Source organism: Capra hircus, chromosome 1 (genome assembly GCF_001704415.2).
Source record: "Capra hircus breed San Clemente chromosome 1, ASM170441v1, whole genome shotgun sequence".
NCBI classification, from domain to species: Eukaryota; Metazoa; Chordata; class Mammalia; order Artiodactyla; family Bovidae; genus Capra; species Capra hircus.
The window spans coordinates 101,096,081-101,112,449 of NC_030808.1; the positions used below are offsets into that span (position 1 = coordinate 101,096,081).

Sequence of the window (16,369 nt, forward strand, 5' to 3'; positions counted from 1 at the left end):
AAAATGAAAAAGATACTACAAAAAAAGAAAACTACAGGCAAATATCACTGATTAACATAGATGCAAAAATCCTCAATAAAATTCTAGCAATCAGAATCCAACAACACATTGAAAAGATCATACACCATGACCAAGTGGGCTTTATCCCAGGGATGCAAGGATTCTTCAATATCCGCAAATCAATCAATGTAATTCACCACATTAACACATTGAAAAATAAAAGCCATATGATTATCTCAATAGATGCAGAGAAGGCCTTTGACAAAATTCAACATCCATTTATGATAAAAACTCTCCAGAAAGCAGGAATAGAAGGACTATACCTCAACATAATAAAAGCTGTATATGACAAACCCACAGCAAACATTATCTTCAATGGTGAAAAATTGAAAGCATTTTCCCTACAGTCAGGAACAAGACAAGGGTGCCCACTTTCACTGCTACTATTCAACATAGTTCTTGAAGTTTTGGCCACAGCAATCAGAGCAGAAAAAGAAATAAAAGGAATCCAGATCCGAAAAGAAGAAGTAAAACTCTCACTGTTTGCAGATGACATGATCCTCTACATAGAAAACCCTAAAGACTCCACCAGAAAATTACTAGAACTAATCAATGAATATAGTAAAGTTGCAGGATATAAAATCAACACACAGAAATCCCTTGCATTCCTATACACGAATAATGAGAGAGTAGAAAAAGAAATTAAGGAAACAATTCCATTCACCATTGCAACAAAAAGAATAAAATACTTAGGAATATATCTACCTAAAGAAACTAAAGACCTATATATCAAAAACTATAAAACACTGATGAAAGAAATCAAAGAGGACACTAATAGATGGAGAAATAGACCATGTTCATGGATTGGAAGAATCAATATAGTGAAAATGAGTATACTACCCAAAGCAATTTACAAGTTCAATGCAATCCCTATCAAGCTACCAGCAATATTTTTCACAGAACTAGAACAAATAATTTCAAGATTTGTATGGAAATACAAAAAAACCTCGAATTGCCAAAGCAATCTTGAGAAAGAAGAATGGAACTGGAGGAATCAGCTTGCCTGACTTCAGGCTCTACTACAAAGCCGCAGTCATCAAGACAGTATGGTACTGGCACAAAGACAGACATATAGATCAATGGAACAAAATAGAAAGCCCAGAGATAAATCCACACACCTATGGACACCTTATCTTTGACAAAGGAGTCAAGAATATACAATGGATTAAAGACAATTTCTTTAACAAGTGGCGCTGGGAAAACTGGTCAACCACTTGTAAAAGAATGAAACTAGATCACTTTCTAACACCAAACACAAAAATAAACTCAAAATGGATTAAAGATCTAAATGTAAGACCAGAAAATATAAAACTCCTAGAGGAGAACATAGGCAAAACACTCTCCGACATAAATCACAGCAGGATCCTCTATGATCCACCTCCCAGAATTCTGGAAATAAAAGCAAAAATAAACAAATGGGATCTAATTAAAATTAAAAGCTTCTGCACAAGAAAGAAAAATATAAGCAAGGTGAAAAGACAGCCTTCTGAATGGGAGAAAATAATAGCAAATGAAACAACTGACAAACAACTAATCTCAAAAATATACAAGCAACTTATGCAACTCAATTCCAGAAAAATAAACGACCCAATCAAAAAATGGGCCAAAGAACTAAATAGACATTTCTCCAAAGAAGACATACGGATGGCTAACAAACCCATGAAAAGATGCTCAACATCACTCATTATTAGAGAAATGCAAATCAAAACCACAATGAGGTACCACTTCACACCAGTCAGAATGGCTGCGATCCAAAAATCTGCAAGCAATAAATGCTGGAGAGGGTGTGGAGAAAAGGCAACCCTCTTACACTGTTGGTGGGAATGCAAACTAGTACAACCACTATGGAAAACAGTGTGCAGATTCCTTAAAAAATTGCAAATAGCGTTTTAAAATAGAATATATTTTTCTTCCTATATGTTAAGCAGAAATATGTGTAAAAATTTCTTCTTTAAATTTTAATTCCTACAATTTTAACTAACATAGTGCTTCAAGGTACTGAAAACATTCAACTAGTTCTTTAATGCTTGACATTATCAAGCAAATTCACATTTTCTGACTTTTTAGAAGCTCTTATTGATTTCTGAGAACATTATGTATGTGTGTGTATACACACATAAACATATATATATATATAAATCTATCAGTGACTTCAATAGAACTATCTCTATTTTTTTTAGAAATCCGAATGGGACCCAGAACAATAGTACAAGATGGCCTGTCTTCAAAAGCAATGAACAAAAGTATATCACCTTAAATACAGAATCACCAAAAGTAAATACCAAACTACGTGCTCAACAATGCAGATTCTGGACACTATTTTTTCCCAAAGTTTTGGAAATTACAGGTATGTGTTACTTTTTTGTTCTGTTAGTATTTGGTTAAATAATTAGTTGTGGGCTATGTAAAAGAGGAAAAAGTTACACAATCTAGGGCAGAGTGATAATATTCATCTGCAACTTTACATTAATTGATTCCACTGTGTACATTATTTAAAGAAAGTAAAACCAGACATTTTCTCTAGAAGAAAATGAAACTTAATACTGGAACTAAGGGTGATCTTGTTATTCAGCAAAATTTTGTGGAATTATTTAATAGAATTTGAAAAAAATAAATATATAAAATGAACAACTTATAAAACTGAAAACTTGAACTGATATAAAACTAAATACAATTGATAATCCAAAAGAGGCAAAAATAAATTTAGTGATACATTAACTGATTTTTAAGGGGGGAAAATCTCTAGCATTTATATATTTAAAAACATTATCCAAATATTTCTAAATATTCTGAGCTTGGAAATATTTAAGACCAGAGACATACATTATATAACATAATAAACAAGTAGTAATTTAGTTAGCTATGCTTCAGAAAGTGATTACTTAGATTTATAGAAGGAAATATTAGGAAAATGGTTCAGATGATCATATTATTTCAAAATTCACTAGTAAAATATTTAATTAAGCTCAAACCATCAACTTGAGTGATTGCATATTCTGTGAGAAAAATGACATACATATACAATTCATTGCCTTTTTTTTGTTTGTTTTCTTTTGTGTTTTTAATGCCCAGTTCTTTATAACTGATGTGGCTCCTCAAGTCTATTTTCTATATTTTTCAAATAAAAGTAATTTACTTTCAACAACTGGACATACTGCTAACCAGTTCTTTTAGACTTTACCCTTCTGTTTCTCATAATATTCCATAATTTTCAGGCTATATTTTAGATATCACTATATAGTAGTTGTTTTAGTTTCTTCTTTAGAGAGGTTAAGGGTTAGTTTCTGGCAAATAAGGACATTTCAGAGTTGTATTTGATTGTTTAATATGCTTTTTTATTTTCTCAGACATTACTCACCAAAATTATAATTACAGACTCCACCTGTTTGGGAAGCACTACTGATAGACCAGTGCTCTGTGTACTCCCAAATGTTCTGTGACATAATATACATCAGAGATAGGCTTCTGCATCCCTTGGCAGAGCTACAGTGCTGCCCTTGTGTCCTCTGGGTGTGAATAGCAATGAGGTAACATGCATAATCTGCCAGGAGACTAGAAGAGGTACCATTTAACATATCACAGGTTATATATTCTCAATCTTTACTTAAAATATCAGTATTTTGAAATGGTAGGATCATAATTTGAAGCAAAATAAGCTGAGAGTAAGGGAAATTTTAAAATGACGAATTTATTATAAAATCAACTTAGTCGTTCAGGTTCAAGCATATGTGGTCTATTGCAGTGTGCGTGAGTGTGTGCTAAGTTGTTTCAGTTGTGTCCAACTCTTTGCAACGCTATGGACTGTAGCCTGCCAAGTTCCTCTGTCCATGGGATTCTCCAGGCAAGAATACTGGAGTGGGTTGCCATGTCCTCCTTCAGGGGATCTTCCCAACCGATGTATCAGACCTGTGTCTCAAATCTCCAGCTTCCATTGGCTGGTGGGCTCTTTACCACTAGTGCCACCTGGGAAACCCCTACTGTAGCGTATTTGTGGATAAATTAAAATTTTAATATCAGCAAACTTTGAAGATGTACTTCAAAATCTCTATCTCTAAATACCCAACTTCTATAAAGCAGTTGAATAAACCAATTCCTATGTTTTTGGCTAAATGCTGCTCTTTCCTACACAGGGATGAACAACTTCCTAATGTAAAGAACACTGAGCTGTATGGAAATACATATCTCACTCTGGGATACTTTCAATGTGTCTTGGAAAAATATTTTATATTTATCACTATTTTTTCATATAATCACCCAAAAGGAGTTTTATGAAATATATTTAATACATTTTAAAGTAAATGTATGACATAATTGTTATAATGTCAACAATGTAATCATCAATAATAATAATATTTACACTAAAATAAACATAATTAGTTTGAAATGTCATGTCTTTGGGTTTTATAAGCAAATAATGTAGAGGGATTTAAATATTAAGAAGATATGTTCTTATTATACTTTATATTTTTCAAGTCATAAAACTTTAAACATTTTACTCTTCAGTATTCTGAAAATTGGGGTCTTCAGATGACCTGGGCTGAAGATTTTATGGAAATACTCCTTTTGGTTTTTTAAAAGCAAGTAAACTTCACAAGCAAGGGAAAATTTCAAAAAAATAAATACTGAACAAGACTTCTTGGTATGATTTTTTTTTCAGGTTTTAATATAAATTTATTTATTTTAATTAGAGACTAATTACTTTACAATATTGTATTGGTTTTGCCATACATAAACATAAATCCACCACTGGTGTACATGTGTTCCCATCCTGAACCCCCCTCCCACCTCCCTCCCCATACCATCCCTCTGGGTCATCCCAGTGCACCAGCCTCGAGCATCCTATATCATGCATCGAACCTGGACTGGCAATTCATTTCACATATGATATTATACATGTTTCAATGCTGTACTTCCAAATCATCCCACCCTCGCCCTCTCCCACAGAGTCCAAAAGACTATTCTATACATCTGTGTCTCTTTTGCTGTCTCGCACACAGGGTTATCATTACCATCTTTCAATATTCCATATATATGCATTAGTATACTGTATTGAAGTTTTTTCTTTCTGGCTTATTTCACTCTGTATAATAGGTTCCAGTTTCATCCACCTCATTAGAACTGATTCAAACGCATTCTTTTCAACGGCTGAGTAATACTCCATTGTGTATATATACCACTGCTTTCTTATCTATTCGTCTGCTGATGGACTTCTAGGTGGCTTCCATGTCCTGGCTATTATAAACAGTGCTGCAATGAACATTGGAGTACACGTGTCTCTTTCTATTCTGGTGTCCTTGGTGTGTATGCCCAGCAGTGGGATTGCTGAGTTATATGGCAGTTCTTTTTCTTTTTTTTTTTTTTTTTTTTGGTTGGACTTTGTTATTTATTTATTTATTTTTAATTTTTATTTTTACTTTACAATACTGTATTGGTTTTGCCATACATTGACTTGAATCCACCATGGGTGTACATGCGTTCCCAAACATGAACCCCCCTCCCACCTCCCTCCCCATAACATCTCTCTGAGTCATCCCCATGCACCAGCCCCAAGCATGCTGTATCCTGAGTCAGACATAGACTGGCGATTCGATTCTTACATGATAGTATACATGTTTCAATGCCATTCTCCAAAATCATCCAACCCTCTCCCTCTCCCTCTGAGTCCAAAAGTCCATTCTAAACATCTGTGTCTTTTTTGTTGTCTTGCATACACATATATATGGAAATTAGAAAGATGGCAATGAACAAGACTTCTTAAAAGGAGAAATGTTTATTTCACTCACGATACAATACGTACAAGTAAGCAAAAGTACCTTCTGAGCAGGTATTTACATCTGAGTAGTAAATATGCTCAAAAAACGATCCTTAAGATTTGTTCAACACACGAATTCTAACACTTAACTTCAGACTATATTTCAGCACACACCTATGCTCTTATTGCAAGTACCTGCAAGAAATAAAATACACTATTTGTTTCAACTGTTAACAAATTCAGATTTTTTTGCTAAGAATATAACTACAATATATCATAATCACAAGAAACAGAAGTAGGGAAATGACCCATTCAATGTTGATGAAATATCAATATTATTCATTAAAATTGAAGAAACAAATTCATACATAGGGGAAAAATTGACCTTCGCATCTTCTCAGATTAAAAAAAAATATCAGATTCATTTATTCCTCCTTTTGCCTTTGAATAAATCATGAAATACTGCTTGATACAACTAAAAAAAATTCTGATTGGTCACACTGGAATCTCATATTCTGCTACTGGCTAATTAGTTAGCAAGAATACAAACAAAAATGGTATAGTGAAAAGGTAGTTTGAAGGAAAAATATCAAGCAATTTTTCATATTTGACTGTTCCATGCCTTGTTAAAAGCAAAACAAAGTAAGTTCAGTTCAGTTCAGTCTCTCAGTTGTGTCCAACTCTTCATGACCCCATGAATTGCATCATGCCAGGCCTCCCTGTCCATCACCAACTCCCAGAGTCTGCCCAAACCCATGTCCATCAAGTTGGTGATGCCATCCAACCAGCTCATCTTCTGTTGTCCCCTTCTCCTGCCCTCAATCTTTCCCAGCATCAGGGTCTTTTCAAATGAGTCAACTCTTCATATCAGGTGGCCAAAGGATTGGAGTTTCAGCATCAGCATTAGTCCTTCCAATGAACACCCAGGACTGATCTCCTTTAGGATGGACTGGTTGGATCTCCTTGCAGTCAAAGGGACTCTCAAGAGTCTTCTCCAACACCACAGTTCAAAAGTATCAATTCTTCGGCAATCAGCTTTCTTCACAGTCCAACTCTCACAACCATACACGACCACTGGAAAAACCATAGCCTTGACTAAATGCACCTTTGCTGGCAAAACAACACCTCTGCTTTTTAATATGCTGTCTAGGTTGGTCAAACCTTTCCTTCTAAGGAGCAAGTGGCTGCAATCACCATCTGCAGTGATTTTAGAGCCCAGAAAAATAAAGTCAGCCACTGGTTTCCACTGTTTCCCCATCTATTTGCCATGAAGTGATGGGACCAGATGCCATGATCTTAGTTTTCTGAATGCTCAGCTTTAAGCCAACATTTTCACTCTCCTCTTTCACTTTCATCAACAGGCTCTTTAGTTCTTCTTCGCTTTCTGCCGTAAGGATGGTGTCATCTGCATATCTGAGGTTATTGTTATTTCTCCCGGCAATCTTGATTCCAGCTTGTGCTTCCTCCAGCCCAGTGTTTCTCATGATGTACTCTGCATATAAGTTAAATAAGCAGGGTGACAATATACAGCCTTGACATACTGCTTTTCCTGATTGGAACTAGTCTGTTGTTTCATGTCCGGTTCTAACTGTTGCTTCCTGACCTGCATACAGGTTTCTCAAGAGGCAGGTCAGGTGGTCTGGTATTCCCATCTCCTTCAGAATTTTCCACAGTTTACTGTGATCCACACAGTCAAAAGGCTTTGCATTGTCAATAAAGCAGAAATAGATATTTTCCTGGAACTCTCTTGCTTTTTCAATGATTCAGCGGATGTTGGCAATTTAATCTCTGGTTTCTCTGCCTTATCTAAAACCAGCTTGAATGTCTGGAAGTTCACAGTTCACGTATTGCTGAAGCCTGGCTTGGAAAATTTTGAGCATTACTTTACTAGTGTGTGAGATGAGTGCAATTGTCCGGTAGTTTGAGCATTCTTTGGCATTGCCTTTCTTTGGGATTGGAATGAAAACTGACCTTTTCCAGTCCTGTGGCCACTGCTGAGTTTTCCAAATTTGCTGGCATATTGAGTGCCACACTTTCACAGCATCATCTTTAAGGATTTGAAATAACTCAACTGGAATTCCATCACCTCCACTAGCTTTGTTTGTAGTGATGCTTTCTAAGACCCACTTGACTTCACATTCTAGGATATCTGGTTCTAGATGAATGATCACACCATAATGATTATCTGGGTCATGAAGATCTTTTTTGTACAGTTCTCTGTATATTCTTGCCACCTCTTCTTAATATCCTCTGCTTCTGTTAGGTCTCTACCATTTCTGTCCTTTATTGAGCCCATCTTTGCATGAATTTTTCCCTTGGTATCTCTAATTTTCTTGAAGAGATCTCTAGTCTTTCCCATTCTATTGTTTTCCTCTATTTCTTTGCATTGTTTGCTGAGGAAGTCTTTCTTATTTCTCCTTGCTATTCTTTGGAACTCTGCATTCAGATGGGTATATCTTTCCTTTTCTCTTTTGCTTTTCATGTCTTTTCTTTTCACAGCTATTTGTAAGGCCTCCTCAGACAGCCATTTTGCTTTTTTTGTATTTCTTTTTCTTAAGGATGATCTTGATTCCTGTCTCCTGTATAATTTTACGTACCTTCATCCACAGTTCATCAGGCACTCTGTCTCTCAGATCTAGACCCTTAAATCTATTTCTCACTTCCACTGTATAATCATAAGGGATTTGATTCATGTCATACCTGAATGGTCTAGTGGGTTTCTCCACTTTCTTCAATTTCAGTCTTGAATATGGCAATAAGGAGTTCATGATCCAAGCCACAGTCAACTCCTGGTCTTGTTTTTGCTGTCTGTATAGAGCTTCTCCATCTTTCTGCAAAGAATATAATCAATCTGATTTCTGTGTTGACCATCTGGTGATGTCCATGTGTAGAGTCTCCTCTTAAGACTTTGAGTTATTTGATAATCAAAGTAACTGTTCTATTTATTTCACTGTAAAAGCATAAGAAGTCTTCACACAACCCAGCCTGAGTCATCATGAAACTGAAAATTGCTCAACGTGTCCGACACTTAGCGACTCCATAGACTATAAAATCCACATGGAATTCTCCAGGCCAGAATAGCCTTTCCAACCCACAGATTGAACCCCGGTCTCCCCCATTGCAGATAGATTCTTTACCAGCTGAGCCACCAGGGATGTCCAAGAATACGAGAGTGGGTACCTATCCCTTCTCCAGTAGATCTTCCTGACAAGTTTATTGTAGTTCACTCTATCTCACCACACACCTCAAATTATAACAGGGAAATTAGTAAGTTTATGATTTACTCCATAAAGAATTATGAATTCTTCTGCAGTTTTAATAAGTGATTGAAAAACTGGAAGATAAGGAAGTAAAGGGAACAGAAGATATTTTTATGATCTCTTAAAGCACAGGAAATGTTATTTTTTATTGTAATGTTCAGTATCATTCAGTATCAATATAATTAATGTCTTCTACCTTCATCTGGGTTAACAATAACAGTAACTTCTCTTATGTTCTGTCCTAACTCCTCAGACTTGGCTAGTTAGACTTAGCTCACCCTTCTTTAACTGACAAGACAAAAAATAGTTTAATTATTATCCTTCTTTCTGTAGGGAAGACTGCTGACTTTCCCCCAAATGAAACACAATGTGGGCAAAACAAAGATCATAAAAATCCTGAAAAAGTTGTATAAGTGTGTTTTTAAATTACTGGTATTAGTCTATTTCTACATTGATTCAATAAAGAGCAAAGTTAGGAATGAATTTTTGTAACAAAGGCAGTAAGTTCATTTCCAGAGCTCCCCAAAGATGTATATAGTTTAATTTCAAAATGTACACACCATCTCAATTATCCCTCATGGCAACACTGCAAAATAGGGATTACCAACTCCATTTACAGTTGGAAAATTAATTTGAAAAGTTAATTTATTTTATACTAATATCATAATTGGTCAAGTTGGAATTTCAACACATGTCACTCCAAAGCCTATATTGATGTTCTTTTTGTTATTTCACAGTGCAGTACCCTGTTAACTACAAAACAGATAGAACTACATCACAATGATGATGATAAATCTATAGCCACTTAAGTACAAACATTCCAGTTTGGGAGGAAAAATAAGGAGGGGAGAAGAAAAAAGTTCTAATTTTCATTACAATTTATAACATAGGACTAAGGTGTTTTTTTTTTTTATTGTCTTTTCATTAGAGTGTATTCGGTTCCTTTAAATTCTGTTAGAAAATAATTAAATGTTTTGTACTGTATTGTCTCAATCAATATTAAGTAATTCTAAAGGGAAAATGTAATCAGATTTATAGAGCATTTTGACATTAGAAAGTAAACTTTTAGTAAGTAAATTGTATAGATATTTGATTATGACACAAGAAGAAATAAATTTATGTTTATATGAATCAATGGATTTTATATAATTCCCTGAAGAAAATCAGATATAAGACCTTTTCTATAAATATTAAAATTCATCATCTAAATGCTAAATTACCAGTCATTTATTTGTTATACCAAAAGTTTTATCATTTCTAAACCAATCATTTATTTGTTATAGGAAAAGTTTTGTCATTTCTAACCTTATTTTGTGTAAATAATTTAAAAACAGCACTTAATTATCATAAAAAAGAACAGAAGAGTGAATCATTTGGTAGGATATTTAATATCTTTCTTCCACATTTACTGTTTTTTGATTCTTTAGAAAAGTCCTTTTATTCACAAAAAATTATAGCCATTGAACTTTTCAAAGGCATTTTACATAAAAATAGGATATTTTTGTCCTATAAACTCAAATATAAACTCACAAATATTTGTCTGATGTCCAAGCACTGTGAACATTTCAAACCTAAATATATCTTAAATTACAGGAGATCTCATAATAGCATTAAATATTTTGATTTTCATTTAACAAAAAGCAAATCACTGAATGTGCTCCATTGTTAATAATATGAAGACATTTTTATGTATACATTATAATATAGTATGAAATCACATGAACATTCTTCTCCTAATTAACACCTTACAAAGTTATAATTCATTTCAAAAAATTCCTAACTCAAAAATATATAATAAAAATTGTCAGTTTTTATTTTCACAATAGGTGAAATAACTTAAAACTTTGTTTTTAATTTAACGACTGTAGCTCATCATCCTAAAGACTTAAAAAGTGACAGAACTACACAGATATAAAATACCTATAGATTTAAATAAACCATCTTCTAGCTTTATTCCGTTCAGTTCAGTCGCTCAGCCATGTCCGACTCTTTGTGACCCCATGGACTGCAGTACGCCAGGTTTCTCTGTCCATCACCAACAGCTAGAGCTTGCTCAAACTCATGTCCATCGAGTCAGTGATGCCATCCAACCATCTCATCCTCTGTCATCCCCTTCTCCTCCTGCCTTCAGTCTTTCCAAGTATCAGTGTCTTTTCCAATGAGTCAGTTCTTCATTTCAGGTGCCCAAAGTATTGGAGTTTCAGCTTCAGCATCAGTCCTTCCAATGAACATTCAGGACTGATTTCCTTTAGGATGGACTGGTTGGATATCTTTGCAGTTCAAGGGACTCTCAAGGGTCTTCTCAAACACCACAGTTCAAAAGCATCAATTCTTTTGCGCTCAGCTTTCTGTATAGTCCAGTTCTCGCATCCATACATGACTATTGGAAAACCATAGCTTTGACTGGATGGACCTATGACAGCAAAATAATATTTTCTGTTTTTAATATGCTGTCTGGGTTGGTCACAGCTTTTTTTCTAAGGAGTAAGCATCTTTTCCTTTCATGGCTACAGTCACCATCTGCAGTGATTTTGGAGCCCAAGAAAATAAAGCCTGTAACTCTTTGCATTGTTTCTCCATCTATTTGCCATAGATCCAGATGCCATGATTTTAGTTTTTTGAATGTTGAGTTTTAAGCCAACTTCTTTATTCCCCTCTTTCACTTTCATCAAGAGGCTCTTTAGTCACTCTTCACTTTCTGCTATAAGGGTAGTGTCATCTGCATATCTGAGGTTATTGATATTTCTCCTGGTAGTCTTGATTCCAACTAGTGCTTCTTCCAGCCAGGCATTTCTCATGATATGCATATAAATTAAATAAGCAGGTTGACAATATTCAGTCTTGACGTACTCCTTTCCCTATTTGGAACCAGTCTTTTGTTCCATGTCCAGTTCTAACTGTTGCCTCTTGATTTGCATACAGATTTCTCAGGAGGCAAATCAGGTGGGCTGGTATTCCCATCTCTTTAAGAATTTTCCACAGTTTGCTGTGATCCACACAGTTAAAGGCTTTAGTATAGTCAATAAAGCAGAAGCTGATGTTTTTCTGGAACTCTTGCTTTTTTCAATGATTTAACAGATGTGGGCAATTTGATATTGGTTCCTCTGCCTTTTCTAAATCCAGCTTGAACATCTGGAATATCACAGTTCACATACAGTTGAAGCCTGACTTGGAGGATTTTGAGCATTACTTTGCTAGCGTGTGAGAACAGTGCAATTGTGCGATAGTTTGAACATTCTTTGGCATTGCCTTTCTTTGGGATTGGAATGAAACCTGACCTTTTCTAGTCCTGTGACTACTGCTGAGCTTTCCAATTTGCTGGCATATTTAGTGCAGCCATTTCATAGCATCATGTTTTAGGATTTGAAATAGCTCAACTGGAATTCCATCACCTTCACTAGCTTTGCTTGTAATGATGCTTCTTCCTAAAGCCCACTTGACTTCACATTCCAGGATGTCTGGCTCTAGGTGAGTGACCACACAATCGTGGTTATCTGGGTCATGAGGATATTTTTTATATAGTTCTGTGTATTCTTGCAATCTTTCTTAATATGTTCTGCTTCTGTTAGGTCCATACTATTTCTGTCTTTTTTATGTGCCTATCTTTGCATGAGATGTTCTATTGGTATCTCTTATTGTCTTCAAAAGATTTCTAGTCTTTCTCATTCTTTTGTTTTCCTCTATTTCTTTGCATTGATCACTGAGGAAGGCTTTCTTGTCTCTCCTTGCTATTCTTTGGAACTCTGCATTCAAATGGGTGTACCTTTCCTTTTCTCTTTTGCTTTTCACTTCTCTTCTTTTCTCACCTATTTGTAAGCCCTCCTTAGACAAATATTTTGCCTTTTGCATTTCTTTTTCTTGGGGATGGTCTTGATCATTGCCTCCTATACAATGTCATGAACCTCTGTCCATAGTTCTTCAGGCACTCTGTCTATCAGATCTAATCCCTTGGATCTTTTTGTCACTTCCACTGCATAATCATAAGGTATTTGATTTAAGTCATACTTGAATGGCTTAGTGGTTTCCCCTACTTTCTTCAATTTAAGTCTTAATTTGGTAATAAGAAGTTCATAGTCTAAGCCCCAGTCAGCTCACAGTCTTGTTTTTGCAGATTATATGGAGCTTCTCCATTTGTGGCTACAAAGAAAATAATCAGTCTGATTTTTGTATTGACTGTCCGGTGATGTCCATTTGTAGAATGTTCTCTTGTGTTATTGGAAAAGATTGTTTGCTATGACCAGTGCTATCTCCTGACAAAACCTCCTAAAAACTTAAAACATGAGAGTACTACAAATATATTAAATACTCATAGATTTGAATAAACTATCTTCTGGCTTTATTACATCTATTTATATTAGGAACTTAAATACTCAATTTTAAAAGCTTGTAATTTAAGAGCTTATATTGTTTACAATCTTTATTCTTTAATATAATACACTTTTCAAATGATTCAAGATTTCAAGTTTTTTGTATTACATAAATCCTTTTTGGTTCATTGTCTCATATTATTTCTGGTAGAAACACTCCTCTCCCCTGACAAATACATACACTTTGCAAACTGCTGGAAAACAGAGATTTTCTTGGTCATCTTTCTAATTTTCAAAGCAGTAAATAAACTTCCATATTACACTATTTTTAATAAACTCTTCAATGATTAGGCTTTGTGTGTAATGAAAATATATTGATACAGAAAGAATGTAAAATCTATGTAGAATACCAACTACAAAATTCTCCTAAAGCATTAATAATAAATATTTATATATAAATATTTTCATCAGAAATAATAATCTGCTATATAATTATATATGTAAAATAGATGCATTAAATGAGATTTTTGCTATGCTTAGGGGAGTCTAGAAAATAATATTTATGTATCTTCTCAGAAACTAAAGAAAAAATATGTAATGTAATTTGACATACTATACAAACTCATGTGTGTTGCATTTTATGTTGAATACATCTTGTAAGTATATATTATTTTCATTTTCATATAGTACATTTACAATTTTATTACAGTTTTTTCATGTAGTGAAGGAAGTTCATAATAAATACTGAATTAAAAGATCACTGTGCAGTGTACTAGGAGAAAATGGTATCTGCAATCAAAATTATTTTTTAATTAACATAAACAGAAATTGAAATGTAGATTAACACAACTCACTTCATGTTTTACAGGAAATATTGATGAAGTAGAACGAGAATGGAAAGCAGGATTCCATCGCTGGAACAATTACATGATGGATTGGAAAAATCAATTTAACGATTACACTAGCAAGAAAGAAAGCTGTGCAGGTCTCTAATTAATAGATTTACCTTTTACAGAACGTTCGTTTTCCTGTAGATCAAGGCAAAACTATCATTGGCTCTCTTACACTCCTGGTAAGAAAGCTATTATGTATAAAACAAAAATGTCAAAAGGATAAAATTGATTCCTCTCTTCTTTCACTTAGTATTGTACCTAGCATTTCAAAACCCAAATGGCTAGAACAAGTTTAATTAAAGTTCACATTATGAAGTATGACAATTAATTATATGCATATTAAAACAATTTGCAGCTTCAAACTCTTTCTTTCCTGAATAACTTTAAGAAATTATTTCCTTAAAATGTATCTCAGTTCTGTTTCCTATCTCCAATTTATTTTTATTATCACTGATAAAAGATATTTTTAAAAAGTGGGTGGGAGGTCTTGAAACATTACATACTGTGATTTACAATATTATTTCCTTTTAACTAATTTATGTGTTTAATGTTAATATGGTATATTAAAACAAACAAAGTAATTGGCTTCTTTGGTTTTTCTTTTATATGAAGGCAAGAGAATTTATTTAAGAGAATCTTAAAATAAGAAGCTTGGTCAGTTGGAATCACCTAATGATAGAAACAAAATGTCGCAACCAAAAGACAAAATGTAAAAAAATATAATTACAAATATTTTGAATTTTTTAAAGATGCATATGCTTATAGTCCTCAAATTATACTCCTGTTCTTTCAACTTTTTTCTTTCTCACATCCTCACTCCTCAACTCTCCCAAACATGTCCACATGTAAATTCCTGTAATTCAAAAATTATGTACTATCTGAAATATCCCTTGACTGGACCCAGATATATCAGGATTTTAGTAAATAAATTGTTCAGTTTCAAAAAAGAAATGATTATATATTTCAGATAAATTATATTGTTTTAATAATTTTAAAAATTACAAATTTGCACTTACTAACTTTCATGACAAGGGAACACATCTCATGAATAAATTCATTGTCTTTCATTAAAGGGGAGATGTAAAGGATTTTAAATCCCAGGAAAGAGCAGCACTGTTTTTGTTTTGTTTTGCTGTTTTTGTCTTAAATGGCCATTATCTCTTTTTTTCTTTTTTCTTTACAATTTTATTTATTTTTCAGGCTGTGCTGGGTCTTCGTTGTTGTGCAGGCTTTCCTCTAGTTGTGGCATATGGGGGCTACTCTTCTTTGCAGTGCACAGGCCTCTCATTGTCATGGCTTCTCCTGCAGAACACAGGCTCTAGGGCACATGCACTTCAATAGTTGTGGCACATGGGCTCAGTAGTTGTGGTTCCCAGGCTCTGGAGCACAGGCTCAGTAGTCGTGGTACACAGGCTTAGTTGCTCTTAGGCATGTGAGTCATTCCTGGATCAGGCCCGTATCTCCTGCATTGACAGGTGGATTCTTTACCACTGAACTACCAAGGAAGCCCAGGGCAGTATTGTTGATTATGCTAATTAAGAAGCGAAAACTAGTACTCAGTATAAAGTGAGTCTATCAGTCTGTAGACTGTCAGCAGAAGCAAATCTCATTATTCATTGGTCATAAGTTTCTCTAGTTAGATCCAATAAATATAGATCTTCAGTCCTCACTCAGTGTGTCACTCAAAGATCATGGTATTTATCAACTTCAGCTGATCAAAAAGAGTTGTTATACATGCCAAGTTAATTCGTTTCAGTGGTGCTATAAATGGACATTTTATTTTATATTTCTTCCATCATCTTGAGATGAATAAAAAAGCCACACATAAGATAGCCAAATATCCTGGTTTTCCATTATATAACCACCATCTTGGTTTCAGGTGCTATTCTCCTAGGATCTATTATGTTTTTCTTTCTTTTTTTTTTTTTTCCCTTTTTTTTTTGAGTATATTGTTTATTTGTTTATTTATTTACTTATTTAAAATCTTTAATTCTTACATGTGTTCCCAAACATTAACGAATCAGTTGAGTGTCATTTTGATGTAGAACCCTCTTATTTATGAAATAACTAAATGATGCCTGTTCAACAGCATTGAGG

At 34.2% G+C, this 16,369-nt stretch overlaps 1 protein-coding gene across 1 annotated transcript in view; it reads left to right on the forward strand.

Moving 5' to 3' along the window:
• Positions 1–14,857, forward strand: part of BCHE (butyrylcholinesterase) — a 79,510-nt gene extending 64,653 nt beyond the window's left edge. Inside the window, exons 3-4 of the mRNA XM_005675363.2 lie at positions 2,241–2,407; positions 14,248–14,857. Of these exons, the coding sequence (XP_005675420.1) occupies positions 2,241–2,407; positions 14,248–14,372 (292 nt within the window). The 3' untranslated portion in view covers positions 14,373–14,857. The remainder of the gene's footprint in view (positions 1–2,240; positions 2,408–14,247) is intronic.